This window comes from Rana temporaria, chromosome 13 (assembly GCF_905171775.1).
Source record: "Rana temporaria chromosome 13, aRanTem1.1, whole genome shotgun sequence".
Classification (NCBI taxonomy): domain Eukaryota; kingdom Metazoa; phylum Chordata; class Amphibia; order Anura; family Ranidae; genus Rana; species Rana temporaria.
In genome coordinates, this window is record NC_053501.1 from 45,048,603 (window position 1) to 45,071,868 (window position 23,266).

The following is a 23,266-nucleotide window of genomic DNA, read 5'->3' on the forward strand; positions in this document are numbered from 1 at the left end:
CCTTGATATGTAATGTGTTGTTAATGCATTGTATGTTGTTTTGCTACTGTCTCTATAATGTCGAACCTTTTCTCTCTATGTCGAATCTTTACTCTCTATGTAGAATAATCTACAACAATAAGGTTAGGCACATTCGACCACAGGTTCGATAGACACAGATTGCTATTGTCAGCGTCATGTTGAATCTCCTATCTATATCGAACTGTTGTAGCAACGAAAAACGAAAATAAAGAATTTTTTTATGTCGGATCTTTTGGCTTTCGAATTCTGCACATTCGTTTTCGTTTGTTAAACTGATAACGAAAATACCCGAAATTCGGACGGAAATGCATTTGGACGAAAACGAATGCACAAAAAAGGCACCTGGGAGGGATAGAGTGTCTCAGAAGTAAAGATGGGCAGAGGCCCACCAATCTGTCAACAGCTGTGTCTAAAAATTGTCAAACTATTTCAGAATAATGTCTCAACTTAAAATTGTAAAGACTTTAAATTTCTCATCTACAGTACATAATAATATCAACAGATTCAGAGAATCTAGAGAAATCTCTGTGCACAAGGGACAAGGCCAAAACGCAATATTGGATGCCCATGACCTTGTGGCATTCAGACAGCACTGCATTAAAAACAGACATAATTCTGTGATGGACATCACTGCAAAGATTCAGGAATACTTTCAAAAATCAATGTCTATGAACACAGTTCTCCATGTCATCCAAAAAAGAATCTTAAAGCTCTATCATGCAAAGAAGAAGCCATATCTGAACATGATCTAGAAATACCACCATTTTCTGTGGGCCAAAACTCATTTAAAATGGTCTGTTGCAAAGTGGAAAACTGTCAGACAAATCGAAATTTGACATCCTTTTTGGCAACCATGGGCATCTCATCCTATGGACTAAGAGGAGAAGAACCTTGTGGCTTGTTATCAGGGCTCAGTTCAAAAGGCTGCATCTTTAATAGTATGGGGGTGCATTAGTGCATATGGAATAGACAGCTTGTACATCTGAAAAGGCACCATCAATGCTAAAAAGCTATATCCAGGCTTTAGAGCAGCATATGCTTTCATCCAGATGACGTCTGTTTTATGGAAGGCCATGCATATTTCAGCGGGACAATGCCAAACCGCATACTGCAGTGCAGATCTTTCTTTAAAAGAAAATATTGAACATATCTTCCCAGATGTTTAGAGAGTTGCTAAAAAGAACATTAAAGGTGATGCATGAAAAGTCTGGCACCACATTCCAAATATGAAAAATGCTTAACACAGAAGCAATAACCAAGAATAGGGACTTTAAATGTGCCAGATATGATCTCAAATACAGCACACACAACTTAAATATAAAAGAAATACAATAATTTAAATAAAACGATTGTATATAATTTAAATTTAGGTTGTGCATGCTTTCCGCAAGGTAATATTTGGCACTTTTTAAAAGTCCCTCTTCTCTGTTCTTCTGTGTTGTACAGAGTGTTGTTAAAAGAAGGGGTGCTACTCAATGGGAACCATGGTCCTGCCCCAACTTTTTGAGATATGATGCTGCAATCAATTTCAAAATTACCTTATATTTTTCTTAAAATTGGTACAAGGGGCCAGATTCACAGAAGAGATACGATGGAGTATCTCAGATACACCATCGTATCTCTGATTTTTACTGGTCCTATCTATGCACCTGATTCATAGAACCAGTTACGCATAGATAGGGCCGAGATCCGACAGTGTCACACTGTGTTACACTGTCGGATCTTTTTTTGGATTTAAAGGGCCAGATTCACAAAGGTTAGCGGATCTTTAGATCCGTGTAACCTATGTGTTTTAAGATCCGCCCTCGCAAGTTTGTGAGGAAAGTGTCAAATTCACAACACACTTACCTCCAAACTTGCGACGGCGGATCCTAACTCCCCCGGCGGAATTCAAATTCCGCGGCTGGGGGAGTGTACTATTTAAATCAGGCGCGCTCCCGCGCCGATTTAAATACGCATGCGCCGTCCGGGGAATTTCCCGGCGTGCATTGCTCCCACTGACGTCAATAGGACGTCAGTGGTTGCGACGTGAGCGGGACCTGCGACGCGCGTGTTCGTGATTTGGCGTACGCAAACGACGTAGGAAATTTTAAAATCGACGCGGGAACGACGGCCATACTTAACAATACTTACCCCTGCTTTTAGAAAGGGTAAGTATACGACGGGTACCGCGCTACGGAAACGACGTAAGAACACAGCGTCGGGTCCGCGTACGTTCGTGAATTTCGTGTATCTCGCTGATTTACATATTATTCAGTGTAAATCAGCGGGAACGCCCCCGGCGCCATTTTTAAATCCAAAAAAAGATCCGACAGTGTAACACAGTGGGACACTGTCGGATCTCGGCCCTATCTATGCGTAACTGGTTCTATGAATCAGGTGCATAGATAGGACCAGTAAAAATCAGAGATACGATGGTGTATCTGAGATACTCCATCGTATCTCTTCTGTGAATCTGGCCCCAAAATGGCGCCGGGGGCGTTCCCGCTGATTTACACTGAATAATATGTAAATCAGCGAGATACGCGAAATTCACGAACGTACGCGGACCCGACGCTGTGTTCTTACGTCGTTTCCGTAGCGCGGTACCCGTCGTATACTTACCCTTTCTAAAAGCAGGGGTAAGTATTGTTAAGTATGGCCGTCGTTCCCGCGTCGAATTTGAAATTTCCTACGTCGTTTGCGTACGCCGATTCACGAATACGCGCGTCGCAAGTCCCGCTCACGTCGCAACCACTGACGTCCTATTGACGTCAGTGGGAGCAATGCACGCCGGGAAATTCCCCGGACGGCGCATGCGTATTTAAATTGGCGCGGGAGCGCGCCTGATTTAAATAGTACACTCCCCCAGCCGCGGAATTTGAATTCCGCCGGGGGAGTTAGGATCCGCCGTCGCAAGTTTGGAGGTAAGTGTGTTGTGAATTTGACACTTTCCTCACAAACTTGCGAGGGCGGATCTTAAAACACATAGGTTACACGGATCTAAAGATCCGCTAACCTTTGTGAATCTGGCCCATTGTCTTTGTTTAAACATTTATGTTTTATATTTTCTATTGTGAATAAAAAATAGGTTCATGAGATTTGCAAATCTTTGCATTCTGTTTTTATGTAGATTTTAAACAGCATCCCAACTTTTGTGGAATTGTTATAATGTGTATTTGTGGTACTATAGGTTTAACATGTGTTTAAAGGTTAGAACATCTGTGAGGTTTTTGTTGCTGTTTTGGGCTTGGTGAGATAAACATAAAAAGGCCTAATGGCTTTTGCAGAGTTTTGGGATGCTCACAAAGCTGACACATAAGTGTGTTGTATCTTCCCATTTTTAACAAGGTCAGACTAACCTACTTTCAGCCATTTAGGGATTGTTAAACCCCTAGGTTATCATTCCTATTGCTCCAACTGAAAAATGTCAAGGTGTTTTTTAAAACCTGTGTACGGTTCTGAAATCCAAGTGCAGCATTTGTCCCATTTTGGATATAAAGTCTCTTAATGCCTTCACATATCTTTAAGGCTGGGTTCACACTTATGTAAATTAAATGCGGGTTTCCCTGCATCCAATCCACATAACAGGAGGTTGTGCCCAGCTCTCAATGGAGTCGGTTCACACACCTCGAAGGTGGCCATGGTCCACATTGAAGAAGGGTCCTGTGTATCTTTGGCTCAGAATCAGGTGTGAATTCAGGCAGAAATTTGGACCTGATTTGCACCTGAATTGGTATATAGAGACGCATCGGACCCCCTGCTGTGAGCTGCAGCCCCAGCAAGTGTGAACCCAGCCTTAAAGTTTTGGATGGAATCCATTTGGTCAGTTATATTCTCCCTTCATCAGTAGACTTCTTAGCCTTCATCAACGTGAAGAAAGAGTATTTACGCATTCCCATCTGTCTAGGTCATCTGTGACTTCATCAGTTTGTGGACCTTCCCTTCCTTGGTCCCAAGAGTATTCACAAAGTACCTCACATCACTACTGGGTCTTCTTTGTCTCAAGGTATTCCAGTCATCGGTTTCCTGGACAATATGGTCTCTCTGGCTTTGGACTCCAATGTGTCAATCAGGATGCAGACCTTGAGATACTTCAGATGGATCCTGAAACATGATTGGATTTTTCACATAACTTACTTGGGCTTTCTCCTGGATACCTTTCATGTAAAGACCCTCTTGACCCTGGAGTAGTTGACAAAACTACTGAAAAAATGTCATCCTTTTACATCCTCAAACCAAGATATCCCTGCCATGGGGGCTTCTGCCCCCGGCATTGTCAAAGGGAAGGTTTTTTTCTTGGTGTACATTGGAAGATTGTCACGATAAATGCTAGCCTTCTGGGTTGGGGTTGGGGCAGAGTTCTGGATCACCTGTCGGTTCAGGATTGTTGGAGGAATCTAAACTTCAAATCAACATCCTGGAATTACAAGCTCTTCATCTGTTACTTCATTGGACCCCCCCTTCTATTCAGTCTTTTGGTCTTGGTTCAATCGGAAAATGACACAGTTGTGACTTACATCAGTTACCGGGGGGCACTGGAAATATTGGAGCAGCATCAGGTGTAGAGTCTTTTCTGTCCTGGCAGAGTTTAATGTTGTAATGATTTCCATGATTCACATTCCCAAGGCAAAAACTGGCAAGCAGATTTTCTCTGCAGACAAAGTCTGGATTTGGGGAATTGTTTCTTCATCAAGAGGTGTTTTGGAACATAATGTCTGTGTTGGGGATGCTGGATGTTGATCTGATAGTTTCTTGGTTCAACAAAAAATGTACAGAGTTGTCTCCAGGTTGCAAAATCTGCTAGCGGATGCAATAGATGCCCTGGTGGTACTGTGGGATCACTGTGCCCTCATGTATTCCTTATATTGTAGGATCAATACCGAAGGCATTCTGCTCTATTCTCTGAATTGGTTTTGGAGAAGGTGTTACCGCAACCCCATTCATCTGTTACTAGATTGACCAGGTCTGTTACCATTAGGTTCTAATTTTCCACCATGTTTTTTTCATTCACTGGGTTTGATGGCCTGGTTGTTTTAAACCCAAGTTCTTAAAGTGGAGTTCCGGTCTTTTTTATTTTTTTTGGTAACGCTAAAACTACCCCTTGTATAGTCACCACTCGTTTGTTTACCATTAGCCATCTTCAAAAGTGTCCTCTGGTTTGTTTTTGCACTGCACTAAAAACGTACTTTTCCCCTCTTCTGTAAAACGCAGCATTTAGACTGTGGGTCTCTGTTCCGGGATTCGGTGCATGCTGGCTACCCAGCATGCACCTCCCCGATCTTGCACATGTGCAATGCGATGGAATGGCGCCCCACTACATGATGGCCAGGTTTTCATAGCGATAGGGGAATCTGAGGTAGTTCCCGCCCCATTGCTATGGAAACCTCTTCTACCAATCAAGGAACCAGGAAATAAAACAAGCAGCTGGCGATGCCCATTGACTCCTGGGATTGATGACATTCATCTCCCAGGAGCCAATGCGCTTCTGGAAATGACGTACCTCGCGAGGTACACAGGAAGAGGACAGATATGGCATTAAAAAGTTAAGTTGGCCAAAAAAACTAAAAAAAAACTGCCAAAACGTTTTTAGCCTGCAAACAAGATCTGTGTGGAGCCAAGTGTGAAATGTGGTTGGAACTCTGCTTTCAAATCAGGGACATTTCAGATTTCATTATCCCGAACATGCATAAAGATTGTAAATCTACCTCAAGCAAGATTTCTTATTGAACATTAAAAAATATTTTCACTGGCATGAGCCTGTGGGGTTTTCCCAACATGCCTTTTCAATGGGCTGTTCTCATTCTTTCCTCCATCTGGGGGTAGAATAACACTTTGTCCTTAGTAACATTAAGTGTTTGGTGTCTTTCTGTGTTCCTTTTAAAGTCCTCTTGCTAATTATTGATTCAACTAATTCAATAATTGTACTTTCAATCAAGAGGTTACACTCTTTGTTCCCCCTGTTGAGCTCCCAGTACAAACATGGGATTTAAAAGTTGTATTGTGTGTGTCATTAAGATTACTGTTTACGCTGATTCAGGACCTTTCCTTGACTTTGTTATCCCATACTGCATCCTTCTGTCCCGTAAGGAGTCCTATTTATATTATATTACCTTTCCTTTCTCTGACATCAGTCCCCCCCAAGCAGATCTTTCTTTGTTGCCTTGATGTAGTGAAGGCTGACAGTTTACTTTTCACTCACTGTTTCTTCAAGCTATTTTATGTCCTTCCACCCATGCTTTCAGAGCTAGGTTGCTCAATTGTCTTCAGTCAGGAGAGAGAACATTTTTTTATTTATTTTTTACTCCCATAAAAGGATTTTACAGAGAGAACAAAAATCCTTTTTTCTCTAGTGCCTTATACGGAGCTTTAAACATTATGTATTCATTTATCAGGTTCCTCACCGGTTCAGCAAGCCTTGGTCCAGTCCTTCCGCAGGCAATACAACAATGCCATTGAATGCCTGGTTTCTGCCAATAAACAGAAGCCAGCTCCGGCCCTGATGATCCTCTTAGGAAAAATACAAATGAAGGCAAAGAAAAACAAGGTGAATATCATTAAATGCTTCATTTAAATGCAATAAAACACTGTATGCGAAAACAAATTAAAAGGATTTGCATCAGAAGCCAGAATGTTTAATTCAATATTGAATTACAATAACTTTTTATTTCCTCATGTTTCATATTCTTTAAGGGTCATTAGCATGCATGAAAGAGTGTAAATACGTTGTTGACCTTACAGGATAACCAACAATTTTTTTTATAAACAGTACATTAGCACATAGTGAAAAAAAGGAAATGGTAACTGCGCCAACCCTGCAATGTATTGTTAGTATAGTGCTACTGTGCAAACTATAGTGCTATTAGAACACTAGAGTTATTATAACAATATTTTTGGTGAACAAAACTTTAGAGCAAATAAAAATCTCTGTGTGCACATTCACATGTGCCCAAGGAAATAAATCACACAAAACCAATACAAAATTGCTGAAAAAAATATAAAAATAAAAATGAAAAATAGGGGTTATCATATATAAATCATTAGAACGTGCTCTTAACAAAGTCCCAGTGAACCTCTTCAAAGGTAGTCACTTAAATCCTCATATTTATGAATCCGTGCTATAAAGAAGTAGCTGCTAATCCACCAATTTGTGCTACCACCACCAACTTCTGAAGTGGGCACTCACCAGAGCTAGGATGTAAAAACGCCTTTGGTTTATCTTAGGGTTAACCACTCCACACCTTGGAACCAATCTGTTTGTTCAACCGATATGCCAATATTCATCACATGGATTTCCTTATTTGTGATTCTCAAGTTCTCATAGAAAGCAAAGAACCGATCATTGCGCAATATATTGAGATCTTTATTAAAGTATAGATAAAAACAATGGTAACTGTGAAACGCGTAGAGGCTTCTGGGTAAACGTCACACGTCACTTCCTGCAGCTGGCCCGCACGGAACCAAGGCTTGGAGCGCGCCGGCCACGGGGATACACACGCTGCAGAGCGTCCTTACACAGCACTGCTGGAAAGACTTGGTGCTGGTCTGGAGAAATGGTGCCGGTGTCGGTCTAGAAAATGTGAGTGAGCACATGTGTGTTTTGGTAGGGCTGGGGAAAAAATCTATTTGAATCTTGAATCGAATTGCGAGGGCAAATCGATTAAGATTTTGACCAAATTGATTTTTTATTTTATTTTTTTTACATAGGACTGGCGCTCCGCGGACTAGGCCGAAGCCGCGGCTTCGCCTAAAAAATCCTGCCCGCAGCTCACTGCGATCCTGGGAAAAGGCCGCAAGGCCAGACACCGCTCGCAGCCTTTTCCCAGGATCGTGGCGAGCTGTGGGCAGGATGTTTTAGGCTAGGCCGCGGCTTTGGCCTAGTCCGTGGAGCGCCGGTCCTAAGTTTTTAGGCGAGGCCGTGGCTTCGGCCCAGTCCACAACCTTTTCCCAGGATCATGGCAGACTAGGCTGGATCGGCGCTGTGTCCATCAGGGAAAAAAACTTGATTCGAATAGTGAATCAAGTTTTTTTTTTTAAATTGCAGTTTTTTTGGGAGCCAAAATCGCCCAGCTCTATGTTTTGGATAGAATACATAATGATTAACATATTTTTCAGGTATTATTGCTGCCTTGTCCCTGCTGGGGAGACTTGCCTTCTCTAAGACCCCTTTTACACTGAGGCAGTTTCAGGCATTTTAGCGCTAAAAATAGTGCCTGTAAAGTGCCTGAAAACTGCCGCCCATTCATTGTAATGGGTATTTTCACACCGGGGTGGTGCGCTTGCTAGACATGTGCACACTGAAAAAAATTTTTTTCCGAATTTCGTTTTCGTCCGAAAAATAAATTTAAATAGTTACTCCCGAAAATTCGTTTTTATTAATTTTGTTTTTCGTTAGAAATTGCATTCGTCTGAAAATCTGAATGAATTAAGGTCGAATCTGTCATTGAAGGCTTATGGTGTCTGTCGAATGTTCAAAGAAAATTAGACGGAGCTGCGAAACTGTACGATGCCGCGATCGTACATTTCCGGTCGAATGTTCCGCCTACAAGCTAGCTATAGTAGAATCCTAATGTTGTATGACTAGTAATAATTAAATTTATTTATTTTTACTAGTCAACCAACATTAGAATTTTTCTATAGCCTGTGGGCCGAGCATTTGACCGGAAATGTACGATTGTGGCGTCGTACAGTTTAGCTGCTCCATCGAATCTTCTTAGAACTTTCGACAGACACCATAAGCCTTCAATGACAGATTCAACGTTTGTATGTTTTTCGATGCGTTGTCGAATCTTCATCGCTCATGTTGAATTGTCAAGTTAGTTCTAGCTATTTTACTGCTCCTCCTCTTTGGTTACAATCAGCCAATAACATTCATCATCATCATTATTTTTATTTTACTTCCTCCACCCAATTCCAGCAGCGATCTTTTCTCTCTATAATATCAAATCTTTTCTCTCTATAATGTCGAATCTTTTCTCTCTATGTCGAATCTTTCCTCTCTATGTAGAATAATATTGGACTAATAGAGTTAAGGTTTGATAGACACAGATTACTATTGTCAGCGTCATGTCGAATCTCGAATCGAATATCGAACTGTTGTTGCAACGAAAAAGAAAATAAAGCAATTGTTTATGTTGGATCTTTCGGTTTTCGTATTCTGCGCATTCGTTTTCGTTTGTTAAAACGATAACGTAAATACCTGAAATTCGGACAAAATGCATTCGGACGAAAACAAATGCACATGTTTACCGCTTGCAGGACGTTAGAAAAAGTCCTGCAAGCAGCATCTTTCATTAGAATGAATGGGCAGCACTTTGAAAGCGCCTTAAAAGCTTTTTGAAAGCGCTGCAAAACTGGAGTTTTTGACCCCTTTTTTGGGGTTAAAAGCGCCCCGCTAGCAGACAAAAAATGTCCCAAATCGAGCAGCACTTTAGCGCTCACGCGGCCATGGCCCCAGTGTGAAAGGGGTCTAATTGTCTTGGTGATCACTGTCTTTGGACAGAAAGCAATGGGAAATTCAAGATATGTTGTCCCCCATGCAAGAATAGAGGGAGAAACTCCAATAGGGGCACTTGTCTGGTGACATTTGTTTTAGAGACAATGTCCCCCTCCCTTTGGAAGGATTATTTCTCACTTCCAGTTGTGTCTTTAAGACAGGAAGTGAATGAAATCATATCAATTGGACACAGACAACAAAAAAAAACAACTGCAGGAATGCGTAAACTTCTGATATAGCTTTATGCTAGTGCCAATACACTTGAACATGCTGTAGTTACCCATTGCTGAAGCAGAACAGAATTGAGTCTTTATGCTTCATCTATGCTCTGTTTCATAAAAATGTTTGATTTGCATAATTTTAATAGGATGCAGCGGAAAGCTTTAGACAGGCTCTGGAAATAATGGGTCATTCAGATGAGAGGTCATCCACCTCTGACAGGGCAGAGATCTTCTACCTGTTGGGTATTTGTTACATGGAGCAGTTCAAGTTCTTACAGGTAAGCAGACCACAGAGACACTGCCAGATTTTGGATGCTGTATTTTGCCTTATACAAATTACTGTGATGCTGTTGCATAACTATATACGTCACAGACTGTGAGGAATAGCACTTACATTACACTTACACCTAAAGTGTTTTTTGGAACACATTAACACTGCAAAAAAAAGTTTGAAAAGTGTGTTATGAGGTTCAGTGAAAGTCTACTTAGCTGATCTTTTTAATTGAGAGAAAACTCAGCAACATAATGTGAAATGTTTAGCAGCTTTTGGGATAAAAGTTAAAGATATACTATAATGAAATGTTATTTTGCATGAAGTTAAAAAAGGAATAACTTGGCTCTAGTACACCCCTGGCAATCCTCTAGTGACCTTGATTTCTGGAATCGCCTAAAGTATAGCTATGCAAAGCAACAGGTTAGCTTTAATACCATGTTTCCATAACTTAGACGCTTGAGTTGGGGAGAGAAATCGATTTCCCTGTGTGTGTGGCATATCAATTGAGAGGGTTGTTAACCATAGATTGATTATTCTTATCTGAGAAGATTGATCGAAAAAGGAATCAGTAATTTTTTGAAGCACGCATGGCCACCAATAAAAGGAGGGAATAGTGGTTTTATGCATATTTTATTATAGAATTATAGTGATGGCTTAAAATAAAATTGTAGATTTTTTTTTTTTTTGTGCCAGGCAAAAATTAAATATTGCATATTTTTTTTTTATTAATTTTTGAGCCAGTATTTGGAGCTTTACACTCCTTTTAACGCCTTAATCTTTATTTACCTCTCTATTGAAAAAAGTCTGTTTACAGGTGTCAATAGCTCAAGGTGAAATTTGTGAACCGCACACAACATTATTCATCTTTTTGTAGATGGCTCAGTATACCTGCAAGGGGGTAATTACTGTGTTGCTCTCCTTAGCTAATTCATAGAACTCTGGGAATCTTTTGTCGTCTTTTAAATGTTTTATTTGTAAAATATAGATTGTATGCATATAGTAAAAACATATATGAAACAAAAGTCTGAAAACTTTTAAACAATATCTAACAATTGACTGAAAACCAATATGGTACCTTTGGAGGAACCTATACAATTATTGGCTAAGAGAAATAGTTTAACCTGATATGCTGATAGTTAGCCCATATACAGGTGCATCTCATAAAATTAGAATATCATCAAAAAGTTAATTCATTTCAGTAATTCAATTCAAAACGTGAAACTTTTTATAGATGTGTTACACAGAGTGATATATTTCAAGCATTTCTTTATTTTAATTTTGATAATTATGGCTTACAGCTAGTGAAAACCCAAAATTCAGTATCTCAGAAAATTTGAATATTACATAAGACCAATAAAAAAAAGATTTTTAATACAGAAATGTTAGCTTATTGAAAAGTATGTCAATGTACAGTATAGTATGCACTCAATACTTGGCCGGGGCTCCTTTTGTATAAATGGTGTTATGGAAGCCCAGGTTTCTTTGATAGCGGCCTTCGGCTCCTCTGCATTGTTGGGTCTGGAGACTCTCATTTTCCTCTTGACAATACATGAAGTGCTCTAGAATTTCCTGGTAGAGAGCTGCGCTGACTTTGGACTTGATAAAACAGTGGACCAACACCAGCAGATGACATGGCTCCCCAAATCATCACTGACTGTGGAAACTTCAAACTGGACCTCATGCAACTTGGATTTTGTGCCTCTCCACTCCTTCTCCAGACTCGAGACCTTGATTTCCAAATTTAATGCAAAATCTTCCACAGTCTGTAATAATTTGGGGAGTCATGTCATTTGCGGGTGTTGGTCCACTGTGTTTTATCAAGTCCAAAGTCAGCGCAGCCCTCTACCACAAAATTATAGAGCACTTCATGCTTCCCTCTGTTGACCAGCTTTATGGAAATGCTGATTTCATTTTCCAGCAGGACTTGGCACCTGCCCATACTGACAAAAGTACCAATACCTGGTTTAATTTTATTGGTATCACTGTGCTTGATTGACAACAGACCCAACAATTCAGACAAGCTAAAGACCACTATCAAAGCAACCTTGGCTTTCATAACACCTCAGCAGTGCCACAGGCTGATCGCCTCAATGCCACTCTACATTGATGCAGTAATTCCTGCAAAAGAAGCCCCGGACAAGTATTGAGTGCATACTATACTCTATATGGACATACTTTTCAGTAAGCCAACAGTTCTGTATTAAAAGTCCTTTTTTTATTGGTCTTATGTAATATTCAATTTTTCTGAGATCCTGAATTTTGTGTTTTCACTAGCTGTAAGCCGTAAAGTAATCATCAAAATTAGAAGAAAGAAATGCTTGAAATATATCCAAGGCTTTTTTTCTCAGACAATAGATTCAAGAACTCCCTCTTTCCAAGTCACCCATTTTCCCCACCCCTACACACCTCCCTGTACTGCACCTTTTAGACAATATAGAACCAAGTAACATTTTGTGGTGCTAAGTAATTTGTATGGAATTTGGTAATGATATCAAGAAAAATAGTAAAATAGATCCCCTGCAGCCAGCAACAATAGATCCCCATAACAACAATGGACCAACCACAACAAATTATCCCCCCCAGCAACAATAGACTCCCAGCAGCATCAACAGATCTCCGCACAGCCAGCATTAATAGACTCTCTGGCTGCCAACAACAATATACCCCTCTCCCAACAGTAGATCTATTTCAGCAACAACTGACCCCCCAGCAACATAAGACCCCCCCAGCAACAATAGACCCCCCCTGCAAAAATAGATCCCCACCAGTAAGTATCAATACCTTGCAGCACACCCCAGCACCCCTTGCCATTACATACAGTCAGTCCAGGAGGTGCCGGAACTGCGTTCCCCTGCGTTCCTGCTGAAAAATAGCCCTGAATATATATATATATCAAAATATGAGTTTCACTTTTTTAATTGAATTACTGAAATAAATCAACTTCGTGATGATATTCTAATGAGATCCACCTGTATGAACATTTTCCACCAAATTACTATGACTGCATATTAATTGTCTCAGTATAGTGAACAGTGTTCAAACCTGATTTAGCTAGACCTGCGCCATCTTCTGGAAGATATTCAGCATGTTGTTACATTGCAGCTGCACACCTGACACTAGGTAGCACAGTTTAATTTGAATTTGGGTATTCCCAGAGTATCTGATTAAAATTGTCTTGACCTAACAGGCTGCTATTGTGAATTTGGATCTTGTTACCCGTTTACAACCTTGTATTGCGCATTTACTTCTGACTACAAAATAGTCCCCCTAACCCTGAATATCAGCTACATTCAGTTGCCTTTGGTTACAACTGTTTTTTTTATTTCTGTCTTCTGCCTGTCCTGAGACCTCCTGCTTGAGCTATCTAGATGCTGCAAAAACAATTTCAGCACCATGGACAGCACATTCATTTTATTCTTACTATCACACTGCTAAGGATGATTACTCTATAGAATGTAGAATTCTGGGGGCGCATGCGCGACATGGAGCTGAGCGGTCGCTTCTGGTGAGAGCTCCTCTCCTAGAACGGAGGAATCCCGCTGTCCCGGGGCTAAAATCACCTAAAAAACAACACAGATATCGGCACCCCCGCCAGCATCACCCTGTGTATGCAGCCGAATAGGAAGAAATCACGGCGGAGCTGTAAACCCCTCCACAACCTGACCCATTACTGCCTGAGGTCGCAGGAGCGTGGCAAGATGGCGAATAAGGGCGCCAACACACAGCCCTCTTCATCCCCCTCCTCACCAGCTCAGCATCCATCCCAGCTGCTTTGGAATCCGGATCCATCCACTCACAGTGAGTACTCCACACTTACTAAAGAGGATCTTAATGCTAGCCTAGACACCATGTGCTCAAAACTTCTCATCAAGTTTCAGGCTGAGTTACAGAAATCCACCAGCACACTATCCCAAGAAATAGCAGCCCTAGGATCCAGAACAGACTTGTTGGAGAATAAGCATGACGAATTGTCTATTGCTTTTAATGACCTCTCCAGGGAACATGACTCTTTATCCTCTGCCTTCTCCCAACTACAAGAGCATTTAGAAGATTTGGAAAACCGTAATAGGAGATCTAATATTAGGATCAGGGGGGTCCCAGAGACAGTCACAGATCTTCTGCCATTTTCCAATAAGCTGTTCTCCTCCCTGCTTCCAGAACAAAATCCCAGTACATTCACGTGTGACCGCATTCATCGTGCCCTAAGAGCCAAACCACCCCCTGACAAACCCCCTAGAGATATAATTCTCTGTATGAAAGACTTTTTAGTCAAGGAAGAAATAATGCGCGCTGCAAGAGCCATAAGAAACATCACACAAGATGGAATTCACTTACAGATCTATCCAGATGTCTCCCAAGCAACCTTAGACAGACGCAGAAAGATGAAAGAAATCACTTCAATCCTCTCCTCAGCGAGGATCAGATATAGATGGGGCTTTCCATTTAAGTTGATCATCCCTCATAATGGCTCCACATATATTGCGACCACTATTGCTGAAGGCCAGGACATTTTAGTCAAGCTGGGTCTGTTGGATGCAGTTAATATCCCTCGCACCCCTGCCTTCTCCCGCCCGACCCAGATTTGGAATACCCCTGCGTCCCGTGCAGGCAGGAGGGGGGTCAGGCAGGACCCTGCTGTTCTTCGTTTTAATTAACTTTTATTATTATAAAGATGCCTAATTCCCTTTTTTCCCTCAGGCTCAAAGTTTCATCAGACTGACTCTGTTTAATTCCAAGAACTACAATTTTCTTGCAAACCTCCTGAATACAGTAGGTCTTTTCACCCCTTTTTGATATTTTTTTTTTTTTTTTTTTTTTGTGTGTGATCTGGACCCTATCTCCCTACTAGCACCTGGACAATAATATGGCTAGTATGAGATCCAAGTCTTCTTCGCACTTACAGGACCTATTTTTCCCTTTTTTTTTCTTTTTTTTTTTTTTTTTTTCTCAATTACATCAGTCTCTCCTCTTCTTCAATCACCTTTCTAGCTTACTTTTTTTTTACATTCAGTGGCACTCTACTGACACCTACAGTTCCTTTCTAGTATTACACACGCCTGCATATGTACATTCTGCTTAATCCCTCTTAATGTTAAATCTTACATATATTGTGTTTAATTCTCGTACAGCATGCTTTCCTGACTTCTCCTAGTACATTGTATTGTGGTTCATTGTCACATACTGCACAGAGTTGATGTTTAGACTGATATTCACATAATACCTCATGAAGACCTATCTAGGGGAATTACGGAGGTTGGTCGCACTGACATGGTATATTCTCCACGGTGGTACCCGCTGTGTGGGCTCCACTCTTAGATTCTTTTATTTTATTTTCCTTGTTCTCCCGGTCCTTTTTTCTCTTCTCTCTTCTTTTCTCCCATCTCATTCTTTTTTTTTATTATTTATGTAATTTTTTATATATAAAAATTTTTTTTATTTTATATAAAACCAACCCCATTCAAGAGACATAAACTCCTTGATATTGTGTAATGGGATTCTGCGGATGTCCTGCTGTTATGCTGCATATAATTCCCCTGCAGACCCGAATATTTATCCTGACTCAAGTACCTTCCCTCTACCATATTATCTTTCACCCAGTGGTTGGAGACTGACACCTACTGACCTTTTTTGGGTATTGCACTTTAATATATTTACATACTCAGTACTTTGTATTTTGTCTCTATATTTTGCTCTCTTACCTCTCTCTTTTCTTTTCCTCTCTCCCTTCTCTCCTTCACTTACTCGACGAATCTATTACACGAGATATACTACGCTACTCTCAAACCTCCCCACGAAATTATACATACCCAGTTGTAATGCTATATTGTTATTTTTGCAGGTATATTTGACCAATGTTAAGCTTGATCTGCATACTGTTCTCACAGTCAATTGAGACTTTCTGACATGTATATCACAGTTATATCTCCTATGCCTTTTTCACAGGTTCATCATTTTTCTTAATATCGGGTGACCCCCGTTCTACGTCGCCATGGTTTTCCCCCTCTCGGCCCAAGGGCTCCCTCCCCCCTGTTGGAGCTCCCGTAGCCTTCTCAATCGCGAGAATAATATTTTTTTTTCATCTTTTTGTTTAATACTAGTCTTTTTTTCTGTCTTGTCTCGCATTGGTCGGCTATCAAGGCTGAGTTTTGGACCAATTGGTCTAATGTTACTTCTCTGTCGGTTGGTGGCCATTGGTCCACTCAACCCCATATATTTTTTTCAGTTTAAAATTTTCTTACATTGGAACAAGGTTCCATTTGACTTATTGTTGATACAACTTTATAATAGCGGTACACCCTTCATCCTTAAACTTTTCAAATCTCCTACAGAAACTAACTCAATCTACAACTTTTATTTACACATGACACAGCCCCGGTTCTATCATTTTTCCTATATACAGCTCGCCTCAAACCTTCCTGGTACCTACTGCATACAACCTTTCCTGCTGATACACCCTCCACCTAGTAAAACACTATGACCATTAAAATAATCTCACACAACGTCCAAGGCTTTAACTCACCTAACAAACGGAAAAAGGCCTTCTTCCAATACAAGAAACTAGACGCTAAAATAGTGATGTTACAAGAAACACACTTCTTAAATGACTCTCACCCCACTTTCTTTAATAAATCCTTTAACCAATCCTTTTACACATCTTTCTCCTCAAAAACCAAAGGAGTCGCCATCTTCTTTCACCACTCTTTCCCTATAGAGATACAACAAGTTTACAAGGACCAAGAGAGCAGATTCATTATTCTTAAAGGCACTCTCTCAGGCAAAGACATTACCATAGCCAACATTTACGCCCCTAACGATTCCCAAACAGCATTCTTTACACACTTTCTTAATAAACTACAACAATTTCATTCCCCACATATCATACTAGGCGGAGACTTTAACTCGGTTCCACAACCCAACTTAGACAGAAGCAAACAAACGTTAAACTCTAAATCCTTCTCCAAGTCAACCTCCTCTCTTCTATTTAACCTCCAGTTGATAGACTCTTGGCGAGCCTTGAACATAGGTGCAAGAGACTACACCTTTTATTCACACCCACACGATTCTTACTCAAGAATTGATCACCTTTTCTGCACCCCAATAATTCTAGCTAATTCCCTTGGCGCCGATATTCATCCTTGCTCCTGGTCGGATCACAATATTGTCACCCTTACCACAAAATTCATAGGTCTCTCCCCCACCTCCTATTCTTGGAGATTGAATGAATCCCTTTTAACAGACCCTAACCACCAACAAGGAATTGACACAGAGATTAAAGAATACTTTTCCCTGAATGACACTCCTGAAACTTCTGCAGCCACTCTCTGGTCAGCTCACAAAGCAGTAATCAGAGGCCACTTGATTAGACGCGCAGCCCAACGTAACAGAAATAATGTTGAAAAAATCATCTCCCTCACGAAAGACCTTCATAACCTATACAAAATCCATACACATTCACATGACCCTGCTGTCCTTAAAACCATCTCTCTTAAACGCAACGAGCTTGACACACTGCTTTCCCTTAAAGCAGAAAAATCACTCAGATGGTCGAAAGCTAGATTTCTTCTCTCCAGCAACTCATATTCAGCAATGTTCGCCCGTAAACTCAATCAATCCCTCAAACCGTCACATATCTACAAACTCAAGAATAACAGGAACCAAGTGGTCACACACCCAAAAGAAGTACTTTCGATATTCACAAAATTTTACTCTGACCTTCTCTCTGCTCCAAAACCCTCCCCACCCACTCTACCATCCACGTGGTTGAACAATCTCCCCTTCCCTAAACTCAATCAAACACAAATAGACAACCTTAACATGCCATGCTCAGACGAAGAACTAGAACAAATTATCAAAACACTTAAGAAAAATTCCGCCCCAGGCCCAGATGGATTCTCATCACTTTATTACAAACAATATTCTCAGATCCTAGTCCCACACTTGAAGAAACTTTTTAATTGCATCTTAAAAGGCGATCACTTCCCAGACGAGATGCTACTCGCCAACATGTCCTTGATCCCAAAACCCAACAAAGACCATACTCTCCCCCAAAATTACAGACCAATTTCTGTCATAAATAATGACCTTAAAATATTTAGTAGACTTCTAGCTAACAGACTTTCCTCTATTATCCCTACTCTCATTTCCCCCTTCCAATCAGGCTTCATCCCCGGAAGACAAATCACAGATAACATCAGACTAGTCACAAATATAATCCAGGATGCCAAGATACATTCCAACCCTGTTTTGTTACTCAGCCTTGATATAAACAAAGCCTTCGACAGTGTGCATTGGTCATTTTTGGACAATGTTCTACATAAATATGGCTTCACTGGCGAATTCTTACACGCATTTCATGCACTCTACCATAATCCCTCCACCAGAATACGTCTCCCGGGCTGTAACTCTGAGTTTTTTAAAGTAGGCAAAGGTACTAGACAGGGCTGTCCCCTTTCCCCTTTACTTTTTGCACTAGCAATTGAACCACTTTCCACAGCAATCCTCACCAACCCTAATATTAAAGGTTACTCATCTGGACCCGATACATATAAACTAAGCATGTATGCAGATGACATGCTACTCTTCCTCACACAACCGGTCAATACACTTCCTAACCTTCTACAAACCCTAAACAATTTTGCATCCATATCAGGCCTCACAGTCAACGTCTCAAAATCAATAGGCATGCCCATCAACATCCCCCCACTAGAATTAGGCTCCATACGCTCCTCCTTCGAATTTTCTTACACCCCAGATTCTCTCCCATACCTAGGTATTTATCTCACCCCTAATCTTGATGACCTTGCAAGTAAAAATTACATCCCGATGTTTCAAAAATTAAGGACGACACTTAAAATGTGGAAATCTTTCAAGATCTCTTTCCTCGGTAAAATCACAGCGATTAAAATGACACTCCTCCCAAAATTACTTTATCTATTTAGAGCACTCCCCATTAGAATTAATAAATCCCTTATCACCAAATTCCAATCGGATATTAACAAATTTGTTTGGTCTGACTCCCACCCCCGTTCTCCTAGACAAGTCTTGCACAAATCTCAGAGATCTGGCGGCCTCGGCCTCCCAGACCTTTGGCTATACTACCTTTCAGCAAGATGGACCCAAACAGCACAATGGCACATCCCGCATTCCAAGATCCCATGGATAGCTTTCGAGAAATCCTCAATATCCCCGTTCACCATCTCAGGTATTCTCTGGGGAAATAAAATCTCAATTCCATCCCTAAATTCCCTTAACCAAATTGTAGCACATTCTTATCACTTATGGAAGCTCCATAATGGTAAATATAACCTGGTCTCTAAATCCCCACCGTTTGCTACATTCATAGGAGACCCAAAATTCATACAAAACTCCCCAATAGACCTTTCATGGTGGAAGACTAAAAACCTCACTACACTTAACAAATTTATTATAGGTACAAACTTCATCTCCTTCTCCACCCTGAAAGCTAAATATCAGATTCCGGACTCGGAATTCGATAATTTCATCCTTATCAAACAATTTTTCGAAACTCACTTCAAAACCACAAACACCCAATCCCCCTCTCATTTTGAAAAACTCTGTCGCGATTCCCCCAGGATGAAAGGCTTCATCTCAGAACTTTATTTCATCATGTCTAACAACACAGAGCCCAATAAATTATCATATATGCTAAAATGGGAACAAGACCTTAACTTTACGTACTCCCCAGTAAACTGGGACAACTGTATAACCAATTTACACAAATGCACCAGATCTATTGCAATCAAGGAAACAGCCCTAAAAGTGTTTATCAGATGGTATTATACCCCAACCAAACTCCACGCCATTTTTCCCTCAATCCCCTTCTCATGCTTTAGAGGTTGCGATGATTCGGGTTCTTTCCCCCACATTTTTTGGTCTTGCGATAAGGTTAAGAATGTTTGGTCACAGCTTGAAAGTTTTGCCTCTAAAATTTCAGACAACCCAATCACCCTCACAATACATAACTGTTTACTTTTCTCCCCCATCACGGACCTTTCCACATGCCATATGAGACTCATCCATACTTTATGTGTAGCCATACACTGGCTGATTGCATCTCAATGGAAATCTCCAATAATACTCCTAAATCCACTCAAACACAGGATTAACGAGATAAATTTGATGGAAAAAATCTCCCATACGCTACAAAACACCATGCACATTTTCAACAATAAATGGTCCCCCTGGTCTGAATATTCACCTCTCTTTTTTAATACAAACTAATTTCTTTATTATACCACATTCTTTTTAACATGGCTTCCCTCAATATTCTTTCAAGATCCTCCATGGTTTTTTCCCATCTCTAAGTAAAGCCTGTCAACCCCAATTGCTTTGCTGTGTCATATTATATTTCTGTTTCTGATATGAACTTACCACATCTTTTATAATTATGCTGTATCTTTATATATAACCAACTATGTACCGCTCTCTATCTCCTGCAATAAAAGTTTGTAAACAAAAAAAAAAAGAATGTAGAATTCTGTACTTCATAAATGCGTTTCCCCATATAATTCATTGTTCACTAAATTAATGGAAGGATACAAGTTATCTTGTATGTTATCTTATATGTATTCTTAAGCTTTCATATCGTATCTGCACTAAAATGAAATATCTAGTCATTTTCTATCATCAACCATTTAGGGCAAAAGAAATTTAGCAGATGATGTTGGCAGTGTCTTTCAAGGGGTTTAGTGCTCAGGAAGTCAGCCAAGTCTCAATAAAAGTGAATATGTGACCCTCTAAGTACGGTGTGTCTAGAAGTAGGAATTGGGTGATTATTAATGACAATATATAGTGGTTTTGTATATATGTTCTTTATTTATGTCAAGAATTAAAAAAAAAAATTATTTAGGAAAACAATCATATTGCATATACATATTTTTGTTTTCTCGTTTCTAACAATGCAATTTTTTTTTACATGCCACATACAGAAAGCAGTTTTATAATTCTCTCTATTTTTTGGTGAAATTTTACTTTGTATGACTGTATCTAGTGCTCTTTTATCTTAACTTAACTAGGTATAAGTTATCACATATTGAGTATATTGCATTGCTAGCTTCTGACATCAGCTTCCTGGGGTTTCAGGCACTTGAGGCTCTGACTAGCGCTGTGAAAACCCGTTCAGGTTATTGTGATGCTTATTATCAGCGTGGATTGTGCCGTATGCGTCTACAGCAAGCCGGCTGTGTGCAGGACTTCAACAGGGCTCTTGAAATCAACCCAACACATTTCCAGGTAAAATAACCCTAAATATTCCATAAATAAGAAATGTTCTGTTCTGTAAATTTCTGCAAACCATTATCTGGCACTTTGAAGAAATAGTCTTGACTTCCAGGTGACTGAAAATACTCCAGGCGTCAATACAGGCAGCTGAGGTGCAGAGAGAGAAAGAGTGAAGGTAGAAGCAGGCATTGACAGCATTGACAGATAACAGTTGAAGATAAAAGACAAGTTCACTTTTAGTAAAAGATGGACAGCCCATTCTCCCTAGTCCTGTAATCTAGAAATATCCAACTCAGCTGCCTACTTATTAATATTATTATTATTATTATTATTAATAATAATAAAAAATGCTTATAAACACAGTCTTACCCATGGGCCTCGATGCGTATGACTATAATGAGCAGGGAGATTTTTTACAGCCCCCATGTGGAAATCTTCACCACTGGTCACACCTGTGCAGTGAACCCCCGTAGACTTAAGTGGGTCCTTAATCCAATTGTCTCCACTTTTCCATATGGACTAGTGTACTTTTTTGCACCTATCATCAGCAAATCAAATGCAAAATGTGTTCCTGCTGCATTGCAGGAAGCCTTTGCTGCCATAACATACTAGTAATGTTTATGTACACTCCCCTTATCTGCTCTGTAGCCCCCATTAAAACCCTAGATGCACGGGCACACATATATAGACTCCCTAGACTTTCATGATAAATTGGCTAATGCAGTGGTCTCCAAATTGTGGCCCTTTTCTTGCCTTTATGTGGCCCTTCGGGCACTATTCCTCCCACTGATGCCAATGATGGGGCACCATTCCTCCCAATGACTCCAACAATTTGGCACCATTCATGCCACTGATAACAATTGGGGCCCTATTCCTCCAACTGATACCAACAATGGGACACTATTCCAACAACTGATACCAACAATGGGGCACTATTCCTTCCAGTAAAACCAATTATAGTGTATTGCTTACCCCCATTGATATCAGGGCATTTTTTACTCCCACCAGCCACAGTCTGACCCCCATAAATCCTGAAAGACAAAAATGTGGCTCTTTGTTTAGAAAGTTTGGAGACCTCTGCCCTAATGCTTGAGAAGCCAGCGGCCAGGTCTGATCACAGTCACAAGGAACAGGATATGCCATGCAGCATGCAAACATCCACTTTTGCAAATGCTGATATTTTCATAGGATCTATATGAAAGACTCTAGCGTGGATGAGGCTATGGACAGGATTACTGATGGCAAGTCACATCTTGCCATCAGTGGAGGACATCTTTATGAGGTGGAAAGTTATTTTGTGTTTAATTTGCAGATTTAGGTATTTGCTGATTACAGGACAGATGTGTAGACTTTCCAGTCTCCCCTGGCTGTCATTGTGTTTCAAGTCAGTGACTCATTAGGTAGTGAAGTGCAAATCAAGTTGATAGACGTGAAGCCTACACCTTTAATGAACAAGTCAACAATAGAAACTGGCACATTTAATTCAAAACCATTTTTTCTGAGATGGAAGAAAGAAAGAGAAACAATACTAGTTACAGTTTTTATTATATAATATATATTTTGTAGCAGTCCAATAGCCCGTTTGAGAAACAAGGACTAATATGGCCCTGTGAATGATGGATTCAAGGAATTTTACTGTAGCGTATAGATACCCAGTAGAAAAAAACCAACTCATATATAACGGCATGTAGTTGCCATCATCCCGTAATTATTGAAAGTATTCGAAAAAACCTAAAAAAAAGCTTTAAAATATATAAAAAATATATTGATTTATTACAAATATATAGAAATATTATACAATACAAAAATATAAAAAAAAACATATGAATACACAATATACAAATCATAGAAGATGTAAATACTGTCCGGCATATGGTACCATTACCAAGATTTGGGAGGTAAGTTGTAGCAGAAAGCCTAGCGTATAGATACCCATAAATTTAATTATCTCAATATTGTTCTCTGGCCATATGGGTGACAAAGTAACACTCTGCCCATAGTTCTCTTATCAACTGTGCTAAATATGTAAGTGGA

The 23,266-nt window shown here is 40.2% G+C and overlaps 1 protein-coding gene across 2 annotated transcripts in view; it reads left to right on the top strand.

Moving 5' to 3' along the window:
- TTC6 (tetratricopeptide repeat domain 6) overlaps positions 1 to 23,266 on the top strand; it is a 174,676-nt gene that overhangs the window by 104,408 nt on the left and 47,002 nt on the right. For both annotated transcript variants that reach the window (XM_040333738.1, XM_040333739.1), the window contains exons 21-23: positions 6,396 to 6,547; positions 9,864 to 9,995; positions 21,095 to 21,244. In XM_040333738.1, the coding sequence (XP_040189672.1) occupies positions 6,396 to 6,547; positions 9,864 to 9,995; positions 21,095 to 21,244 (434 nt within the window). The remainder of the gene's footprint in view (positions 1 to 6,395; positions 6,548 to 9,863; positions 9,996 to 21,094; positions 21,245 to 23,266) is intronic.